General features: G+C 39.7%; 1 protein-coding gene across 1 annotated transcript in view; it reads left to right on the top strand.

Annotated features, from left to right (window-relative positions):
• The first annotated feature begins 302 nt into the window (after positions 1 to 302).
• The window catches only part of ISM1 (isthmin 1), a 111,447-nt gene continuing 100,648 nt past the window's right edge, over positions 303 to 11,101 (top strand). The window contains exon 1 of the mRNA XM_074209434.1: positions 303 to 451. Within this exon, the coding sequence (XP_074065535.1) occupies positions 323 to 451 (129 nt within the window). The 5' untranslated portion in view covers positions 303 to 322. The remainder of the gene's footprint in view (positions 452 to 11,101) is intronic.

Raw genomic sequence — 11,101 nt, 5'->3', positions numbered from 1 at the left:
CTCCGCCGGCTTGGACGCCCCCTGCCCCGCGGTGGCTCCGCCGTGGTGCGGCGGCGGCGGCGGCGGCTCCTCCTGCTCCCCCCCAGCCCCGGCTGCGCCCGCAGCCGCCTGCGCCTCCCCTAGCGCTGCCGATCCCGAGCCGGAGCCGGGGGGTCCCCCGGGGGCGGCGCTGGCGGCGGCGGAGGCGACGGCAGCAGCGGCGGCGGCCCCCGGAGCGGCCCCGGCCCCGGCCCCGGCCCCGGCCCCGGCTCCACCCCCGCCGCCCCCTCCGCCCCTGCCCCCGCCCGCCCCGCGGGGTCCTAAAGCCGCTCGTCTGAAGAGGATGGTCCGGCTGGCTGCCGAGCTGCTGCTGCTGCTGGGACTTTTGCTGCTCACCTTGCACATCACTGTCCTGCGGGGGAACGGTGCAGACGGGCCGGTCCCCGGCAACGCCAGCCAGGGGCAGCGGCAGGTGAGTGGCTCCGGCTGGCCCCCAGCCTGGCGAGATGCGGGGGGACTGGGGAGGGCGGCGGGGAAGACGCGGAGGCGCTGCGGCTGCAGGAGGGCACGGAGGATGCTGCGGGGCTGGGCGGCGGAGCGCCGGGCGCGGGGCCGGGGTGGGCGTTGCAGGCTCCGCAGGGGCTGAGCCTGGTGCGCTCGGGGCAGAGCCACGGAGCTGCGTCGCTCGCCGGTGCTCTGGTCTAGGGAAGCGGGTCCTTGGGGCTGGGCTGGGCCGGAGGGGAACCTGTGCTAGGACCGTTACTCTGACTTGCAGCAAGTGGCCTGTTTCCCGAGGTCTGGGATCCAAGCAGGATGAAAAGCAACAGGAAACTTGGAGAGCTTGCAGGTCCCGGGAAGAGTTCAATCACAATAATTTATGAAGTCAAATGGATAGAGTTGAGCGCCCAGAACCAAAGAGCTCAGTGGGGAGAGTAGGGCAAGCACGCCGGGTGAGATCCCTAAGGGAGCTGGCATTGGGATGGCTAGCGTGGGGGCGGAGGTGCGACATGAACACACTGGTCAGACCCCAGGAGAGAAGGGCTTTAAGGGATGGGGGGGAGGACGGAAGAACTTGATATTTACAGCGAAGAGGTTTCATCAATTGTAGATTCTCAGGCCTAGAGGAAAGGCAAGAGAAGGGGAGAAGGGGACTTTAATTGGGAGGAGGTGGGAAGGGGAGGAAGGATGTCAAACCTGTTCCTGTTGAGCCGGGCGTAGAATGCGACCCATTGGCTCTCTTAGATACTCGGCTGCCAGCAAAGAATCCGATTGCCACTCTAAGAACACAGTATGAATGAGTTCTGCAGGGACCCTGCGAGTTCTCCATGTTTCCTTACTACCTGTTGCTTTGCACTCTATTTGGATCCCAGGGTCTGGGGAAACTACCCACTTGCTGAAAGTGGTTCTGAAGGCAGTATTTAGATTTTAGAACTGGAAGGGACTTTAAGGATTCTCTAGTTTAACTTATGGAACAGATATGGAGACTGAGGTGGGGGAGTGATTTGTCCAGGTCACACAGTTAACAACCTCAGAATGGCAACTCAGGGCCTGTTGACTCCGAATTCTATGCACTCTTCCCCACCAACTATGATTGCCCTGAGTATGAGCAAGTTCCAATTTTTTTTCCCATTTTCTTATGGGAGAAAAAGGGTGAGGAAACCAATTTTGGAGGTAAGAAAACTGGGAAGCTTTATCTTTTTTATCTCCCTGCTACACCTGTCATCTCAATCTCTAAAGATCTGAACTTCTAAGAGCCATTCATCCTCTGGGATTCTCTTTGAAGTACATAAATTACTTTTCCCAGAGCATCAACTTCTCAGTAGTTTCCTTAATTTGAACTTTCTTCTTCCCCTGGCAATGATGAGGGAGGGGAAAGGGAAGTGTTATATAAGGAAAGAATGGATTTGGGAGGGAGGTGGTATTGAATGGAATGAATACAAGTTCCTATTTCAAACTAAGTGATTGCACATGTCAAGACTGTTTCTGACATAACTTGATCCCCCCCCCCACCGCCTTTATAATTCCAATAAGCACTTGCTTCTTTCTAACAAGTTGATGATACTTGACATATCAGAGCCCTCTATGGAAAGATGAGCAATAATGTCCAAGAAGCACTGGGCATTTCTCTTTAGACCTTCTTCTTTTTGATTTTCCAGAGCTAACCCTATTGTACTTTTCTGACTTCCAGCTCTCAAGTCATTTGGGGATAGTTAAGACTAACCATAGTCAGAGAGGAGGAATCTTGACTGCATTTAACTTGTCCCCTTCTAAAAGCAGCTTTACTATTTTATGAATAAAAAGAAATTTTTAAAGGGAGGCTGATTACTGAAGATCAGTAATATACAGAACATCTTTAAATCCAGAAAGTTTTTTTTTAAATGATTGAAAATATACTCTAAACCTAAAAGTCTTTTGGAATTTAGGCATTTCTGAAATTCTAGTGACTTCTTTTACCCTATTTTCATTCTGGTCAACATTTTCACTGTTCACTGTCGGGGCACTTGATATCACAATTCATGAAGTAAAATCTAGGATAATAACCCTAATAATAATTGACATTTATAAAGCACTTTAAAGCTTTCCAAGGGCTTGACCACATTTGATCTTCACAACAGTCCTTGTGAGGTAGGTATGAATATAATGTAGGCAGACTTATAGGTTGAAATATGTCTACTATTTACATTATTGGAACAATTTTTAATATCTTCAAGATTTCTGGTAATCATATTTTCTACATGATGCTTTCTTTCCTCATAGACTCATGAAAAACCATAAAAATCATGTTCTGTGGAAAAGTAAATTTGGCGGGTTTCTTTATGAGGTGTTTGCTATCATTAGAATAACCTTGAGGTTGCCTTTTCTGACAGGCCAGTAACTTAATGAGAGAAACAGCTGAGGAAATGGGAAGGGGTGGTGTGTGCAAAGTGTGTATGTTATTCTCCAAGGAGGGGAGTGGGAATTAAATCGCCACCGCAAAGGGTAAAAGAGATAGGGAATTTTGGAGACACTCTTTCCTATCTTGGATGCAAAGGAATTGCTAAAACCAATAGATAGAAACTTTTTACAAGTATTATAACCATGTTTTATTGTGTTGTGTGCTAAATACAATGACTTCTCCTAAGCAACATGATGAGTTTAACAGCTTGCTTCATATTTCCCCTCGTTTTGTCCTTTGTTATAAAAGTTTTATATTCTTCCTGACTGAAATGATATTACAGCAATTTACTTGGCAATCTTACTCTACAAAGTAAGGTCACATGGAGGGATCCTGACCAAATAAATAAATGAATAAATAAATTTGTTGCTTTCATAGCAGATGGTCAAAAATATGAATTTTGAAGTAGCAGGTGTATTTTAAAATCTAACAGGAGGCAGACATCCTTATGACTACCACATAAAGCATTATTTGTTGAGTACTTTCCAGATACTAGCCACTTGTTGGTGATGATTAAACAAAGTTAAAACCAAAACCCTCTCTGCTCTGAAAGAGCATACATTTTAGGGCCATGGGAGTCAGGGGAGGACAATATGTACATAATGATAGATTAGATAGATAGATAGATAGATAGATAGATAGATAGATAGATAGATAAGAGTCAAATCAAAGTAAATGGGGAATGGGAGGGGGAAAACACTTAATAATAGTGGGGATTGAGATAACCTTTCTATAGGATGTGGAACTTGAGTTGAGTTTTGAATAGAGCTAGGAATTCCAGGAAGCAGAGGTGAGGGGAGAATGTTCTAATCATGAAAGACAGTTTAGGCATAAGCATAGGGGCAGGGGATATGTTAGGAACTGGAAATTGCAAATGGGCCAGTTTGGCTAGAATACTGAAACTATGAAGGTCATTACTATCACTCAAGGGGGAAATCAATCTTGAAGGGCTTTAAATGTCAAGCAGAGGACTTTGTCCTTTGTATTTTATTTTCCGTTTCCTATCCATTATTAATAAATAATGTCAATTATTCCTAGATAGGTAGTCTCAGTGAATCATCTTGTAGGTATCTTGGTTAAATCATAAACTTAGTTAAAAATCCTACATAATTGAAATCTAGAAAGCATATACTTACTTTTTTTAACCTAGTAAAAGAAATAAAAATGGAATCATGAAGTTAGAAGCCAGAAGGAACAAAAAGAATCTCTCTTTACTTAAATGCTTTTAAATTTGCCCTCACTTCAAAAGCATACTTCTATATAAGGTCTGTTGTTTTTGGCTATTGAATTTGCAACTGATCTAACAGTAGTCAAGATTATTTATACAGTTGCTTAGTTTGTTTTTGTGTCATCTAAAGTGTTCATGTATTCCAGTGTTGTAAAATGTTTAATCTGATCGTTTTTCTACCTTTGACTCTAGGCAAGGAACATTAATCCTGTTAACCATTGACCTTTTAAATAGCCATTCATTCTTAGTTGCCTATACTAAGGAAAAAAAAAACATTTACAACTATTGGAAAAATTGAACTTTGAGTAATAGAACATATATACATACTGCATTGCTATGATTTTTTTTAAATCCTATATAAAGATTCTTTGTACAGAGTTGTTTACATGTTGCTTCCTCCTGTAGACTGTGAGTTCCTTGAGGGCAGGGACTGTACTTTTGTTTGTATTCCTTGTCCTTAGCCACATTTGACTCATAGACTCATATTAAATGTGTATTGACTGACTGTATAGACAGGGTAAATAAGTTCTGCAGTAAATCTGTAGTATTTCCTTCCTCCTCCCATTTATATGACCCTAGGTCAAGATTCTTAATTTCCTTGGGAGACAGTTTCATCACTTTAATAGGAGGTTAGTCTAAATGACTTCTGAGATCTTTTCCAGCTCTCTCTGTGGCTCTGCTCTTTCTACCTGTATATACCTGTATATATCTATCTATATAATGTAAAATCTCTTCTTGTTGTTCTATGATCCTATGAGGTAATTTTGCCCCATTTTAAAAAAAATTACCTTTTGACCTGCTGAAAGCTCAAGTTCATTGTCAAAACTTATTTTGTTGTGTTGTACTTTAAACTCTTTAGAGATTTTGTTTATTTTTTCCCTCAGTTGTGCTCTTAATAGGAAGCAATAAAGATGTTCTTTCATCAATGTTCTAAGAGGTAGCTTCCTTCTAAACTTCATTCACATTTAGAAATAAACTAAACTTGAATTTTTAAAACAGTTCAAAAATTCTTTTTAGAAATACAGTTAAAGCTGTTTTACCTCTGAACTGTCACTTCTATCCTTTCTCTCAAAAAAAAAAATCCCAATTACTTCACTTTCATAAGAAAGTATTAAGCCTCTTTCATTCTCTTGCCTAAAATGTGGGGGGGGGGACTCTCTCAACTTTTATAATACTTAATTTCCCAGACTTATGACTTGGTCAGCATTATGACCCCCCCTCCCCAGCTATTCTCCAAGTTCAGAGTCTCTTCTGTTCCATCCTCTCTCTTTGTAGATTAAACTTGGAAAAAACTGCCAGGGAGAATAAGAAAGAGGTTCTGTCTTCAAGTCTGTCTTTCTGGCTTCCTGCTCTAAGAGCTCCTCTTCTCCTCAACTTGATCTATGAAGAAAGAAGGTTGTCCTGCCTAAGAAGCATAGAATCTTAAGCACCTATTTTTTCACTGAAGTCCCTAACTAGAAAGACACCCTCTTCCCTAGAGAGAGAAATCCTCTCCCTTCTTTAAGTTTGAGGTTGTTTATTTGACTTTCATTTACATGCAATGCTGATGCCAGTTTTCAGGCCTGGTCTGATTTTCCTTAGCAACTCTTTAACAACTTGCATGTTTTACAAACTGCCTTGGAAAGGGGGCCACATCCTCTATGACAGGACACTTCAGAAAGAAAATAAACAAGTTTGACTCTGCTCCTAAACTAAAAGTATGATTCTATTTTTTCATGCAAGAATATGCTATATTGTCAGACTTTTTAATCTTTTTCCCCCCAGCTTGTCAAGGGCATGGATGGATATGTGCAATCACTAATGACAATTAACAATATGGACAACTTCTATACTTGATTTGCCATAGTATCTCAGGAAATCTCCTCCTCCTTGCTTTTCACAGAACTTCAATTCAATCAATATTTTAAGTTCTTAAAAGTTTTCCCAAGTTTAGTTTCCCAAGTTAGGACCAATTTAATTTCTGAGGTCGACTATTTTAGCTTGGAAGTTAAAAGAAATCAAAGTATCATACCTCACAAATATAACCTTCTGATTCACTCCCAGTGTTTTCAACAACTCACCTTGACAAAATGGTTTTATTTCTTATACATCTAACTAAATATTTCATGCTACAAATAAAAGTAGTTTTAGCTCTTTTTTTTAAGTGGAGAATAGGATCCTAGTCTCTCATTGTAAGATTTTGCTTACATACTACCTGAAAAATACTGAATAACCCTCTGCCTTCTCCTAGATCTTTTCAAGAATCATTTTTATGTGGGTAGTGAAAATTTTCCTGTTTTACAGATTTCCAAAAATTATTAGTGAGTTTACTTTATAATTCTTTGATCATATTTGCTGTTCTTTCATTGCTGCCTCCCCTTGAAAGGAGGTCTTCTTGGGGCAGCTAGGTGGAGCAGTGGATAAAGCACCGGCCATGGAGTCAGGAGCACCTTAGTTCAAATCTGGCCTCAGACTCTTAATAATTACCTAGCTGTGTGGCCTTGGGCAAGCCACTTAACCCCATTGCCTTGCAAAAACTAAAAAAAAAGAAAAAAGAAAAAAAAAAAGAAAGGAGGTCGTCTTCTTGCAAGGCATTGCTCAGGGTGAATGCTATATACAGAAAATGATATTAAAATTCCCTCTTCCAATGACATCCAAGGATGCCTTTTTTCTTATAGTCCTCTATCATCCTAAATCCTCTAAAGAATGGTTTTATTTAGGGGAGGGAATAGGGTATCTTAGGCTTATTTTCATTCAATGAAAGGGGAAGAAAGAGAGTGATTAATTTAAAACTGCCTGGTTTTCTTTCCCATCTCATTATATCTCAGTCTTATCCTTTTATCTGTAAGTAAAAGTGAATAGGGGGATAAAATTGATTTATTACTGTGATACATCTAAATTCAAGAGTGTGATTCTAATGATTCCTTTAATTAGTTTCCATGACCTGCTTCTCTTCTAACTTAAATTGACTGCTGTTTCTTAGAATGCCTATAAAAAATGATAAATATGGTGAGATCACCCCCATCAAAGGAAAAACAATTTGACAAATATGTTCTATAATATTGGGCAATTCCATTTATCTTTATGTGTGAAAGATGGTACTCAATGATAATTGTGCCTCTAGAACAACAAGAGTAGTGAAGTTATAGAGAAAGTTCTATGAATAGGGACAATGGCAGAGTTTTAATTTAGTTCTTGATGCTTCATACAAAACTTCATGCCAGAATTGTACATTGCTGGTAAGAAGGGTGAAATTAGTATGATTTGGGTGGAAAAGTACTTCAGTCTATATCTGAGGTAGAATGTCATAATCCCTACTAGGGCTGTTATAAAGAGAATCCCCAAATTTCAAGTATCAAGAGTGACACCTGTAATTTGGGAAATCTTAATATAGTCCCATTTTAGAGTCATTTATCTTTGGAGAAAATGAAATGTGGTCAGTTGTTTTGGTTGACAGGATGGGTAGTGGTGGGGAGTCCCCAACTATGAGTGGGAACATTTGCTATTTGTAGAATGAGACAGTCCAGGGTTCCTTGATTAAATATAGCACAGCATCAACTCCCCAAACACAGACTTGTATGCTTCATTTGTGAACTGGCAAGAAGGAAGAACAAGCCAGCAGTGTTAACTACTTCTTTCTGGTCTTGGAGACATTTCTGGAACATTCCCTTCCATGTAGTCTATACCCCTATCCACTTACTTAATTCTCTCTCTATTGTTACTAACTCCCATATTATCTATGCAGCAGGCAATATCGCTATGAAGGAAAGATATTTTTCAATTCTTTAGAGAATTTTTACAGTTCTACTCTCTTTATATACTTTTTTAATGACTACTTGTGACCAGTCCATTGTATCAGCTCCATTGAGGTGTTATAGCTGTTGTTGATTTTTTTTCAGTCTCATATGATTCTTTGTGCCCCCATTTGGGGTTTTCTTGGCAGAGATACTAGAGAGGTTTGCCATTTCCTTCTCCATTTATTTTACAGATGAGGAAACTGAGGCAAATCGGGTTAAGTGACTTGCCCAAGGTCATACAGGTAATAAGTATCCTAGGCCAGTTAAAAGACATGACATCTCTTCCTTCATGTAATTTATAATCTCCTGGGAAAGGGTCTTTTGGGTAGAGATGATTATCATAGAAGGTAGGAAAAAAAGAAGAGATCCTTGAAAAAATACCATAGGAAAATTTGAAGAGACTGCTCACACTTGCAGTGGTGATACAGTAAAGACTTTATGGAGATGGTAACATGTAAACTGAACCTGGAAAGGAGAGAACACACAGAAATGGGAAACAGCAAGGGTCAGCAAAGTATTGAACAGAGCACTGAACATGCTACTAGGGAAAAAAAGGATTTCAAATCCTGCCTCAGGCACTTAAACTAGAACAAACTACTTAAACTCTCTGAACCTCAGGTTCCTTATTTATAAAATGAAGGGGATGGACTCAAGGCTTCCAGTTCTAAATGTATTGATGTAGGAGAAATTGGTGATGCTATCATAAAGATGAGAACTCTTGAAGTGAAAAACTCACAAGAAGTCCTGGAGTTGGAAAAGCTTAGAATTTTGATTTTACAAGCCTGCAAGGTTCACAGATTAAACTTTTTTCTGGAAACAAAGGTCTAGGTTGAATTCTTGAGAGAAAGAGAGAAAGGAAAACAACTTAAGAGCTGGCTGAGCTTAGACTCTAGTGAGTCGGGCCACATGAAGTTCTCTAGAGGCATAGGCTGGCTGCATGGTTCTAGCTTAGAGAGAGAAAGTGGCCATCCTGCAAAGAAGAGAAAGGAAAGAAAAGGAGTCTCTTTTTTCAGAAGTTCTTGCTTAAATGTATTTCTATATTGGATTGGACAAAGGTGGTGCTTGGGGAGTAGTTTAGCACCTGACTCCAGGTATTCTTCAATATGTATGCCACAGGGGCAGCACTCCAAGGTCTGGCTAAGACAGTACTGATTGAGTTTAGGTTGCATTCTATGCACTAGTCTTTCTTGTCCCATAATATTCAAGTCCAACATAGTTATTTTCTGTGCCCTGCTTCACTATGATTTCTCATAATGTGTAATAATGAAATTAATATGAATTTGTAGGAAGATGCACTTCCCATTAGATAAAGGGAATATTTTAGTAACTTGACAAATAAGCCAAAATAGAACAAGTCCTGGAGACAATTCAATTCAATACAATGACTTCTTATTCCTAGCCTACATTAGGCCCTGTGCTTGGCACTATGGGAAACTAAAATTATAGAGGACATATTCCCTCCATTCCTAGCAGTTAAGTTTATAGGCTCTAACAATCATGTAGAGTCTGTATCTTTACCTATCTTTATAAACCTAGCCATCTTCAAAATCATTTCCTTTCACCATGACCAAACTGATCTTATAGTGATTGCCAGCAAACATTTGCAATACACATTAGGTATTTATTTGTTGAATAAAATAGAAATGACCATTTTCTATTCACATGCTTATGAAATAATATTTAGTCAACTTCTTAGTGCTCCCATGAGCATACACATATTGAGAGAAAGAATACGGCACTCTAAAAGTATACAAAGTTCCCTCCCATGGAGCTTATAGTCATATAGGATCTGTGTCTTAATTATCTATGCAGCTCCAGGCATCTACACACTGGCACTAGGAATAAGGAGACTTGAGTTCAAATCCAGCCCCAGATAATTACTAGCTTATATCACCCAGGCAGATTACATAACTTCTGTCTGCCTCAGTTTCCACAACTGTAAAATGAGGACAATAACAGCACCTACATGCCAGAATTGTAGTGAGGATGAAATGAAATATTTGAAATATTTGTGGAGTCCTTAACAAACCCTGAAGTGCCATATAAATTCTAACTGTTAATATCACATGAGATAATATCCATAAACTAGAGGTAGCTCAGTGGTACAATAGAGAGAGAGAGAGGCTGGAGTGAGGCTCAAATGAAATACTATTTGTTAGTGTTTAGCCTAGTGTCTGCTACATAGTATTAATGTTTGTTCCCTTTCCCTCTCTTCAAAAGCTTTGTAAATTAAAGCATTACATAAATGATGACTATGATTATTAATAAACCCACAGATTCCCTCCAAAGGTTTTTCTGTAAGGGGAGGAGGGGGGTGGTAGGAACAGTGTACTTTCAGTTTTAATATTCAAGCCTGCCCCAAGGCAACTATAAACCCTATTTCAGGATGGTGTCAAGGGAATCCAATTTTGCAACTGAGACACTAGCAAATAAGCCTATTAGGAAAAGTCCTGGGCACTTTAAAAGGCCAGCAGATAAGCTACAGTTATAGAAAAAAATAAAATTAAAATAGAAAAATGACCTCCAGTATTAGAATCGTAATATGTTAGGTTCTTATGGCAACCAAATATAACTCAATAGTCATTTGTTAAATGCATGAAAAGTATGGTGAATGATGTTTGGGCAGATTTTTTTCTTTCTTTTCGTTTCTTTTCTTCCTTCTTTTCCTCCCATTTAAATTTTTTAGGTTCAATTAAGAGTGTGCAGAAACAGTCTATGGTATTGAAATTCTCACCCAGCATTTCATTATCTGACATTCAGAATTCATTGTTATTATTACTATTATCTTCTTGTGATTTTGTTGCACTTACAAAAATAAAGTGATCTCTTCTTGTTCCTGGATTTTTTTTTAATTGACCAAACTACTTCTTTTAACAGGTGTTTTTCTAATAGGGTGCTTTACCCCATGAAAGTCTAGACTCAACTCTGAGACTGAATTTTCAGACAGTATGTGGTTTCTAACAGGAGAGGAAAAGAAAATATCCGTTCATTATTTAGCCTATTTAAAGTAAGGTATGCAGAACTGAACTTTTTCTGGAATAATGAATTGAGCAGAAGGCAAAGCTAGATGAACTTGGATGAATTTGCTACTTTTTTAAATAGTCAATTCCCTCTGTGGTGATAAATGATCCAGTCACCAAAAGAGTAGTCCAGTGGTGACCAGCTGAGTGGTTTTTATTGCAG

The sequence above is a fragment of the Macrotis lagotis genome, chromosome 1, assembly GCF_037893015.1.
Source record: "Macrotis lagotis isolate mMagLag1 chromosome 1, bilby.v1.9.chrom.fasta, whole genome shotgun sequence".
Lineage (NCBI taxonomy): Eukaryota > Metazoa > Chordata > Mammalia > Peramelemorphia > Peramelidae > Macrotis > Macrotis lagotis.
The sequence above is the reverse complement of the archived record's forward strand: the minus strand, read 5'-3'. Positions and strand labels throughout refer to the sequence as shown.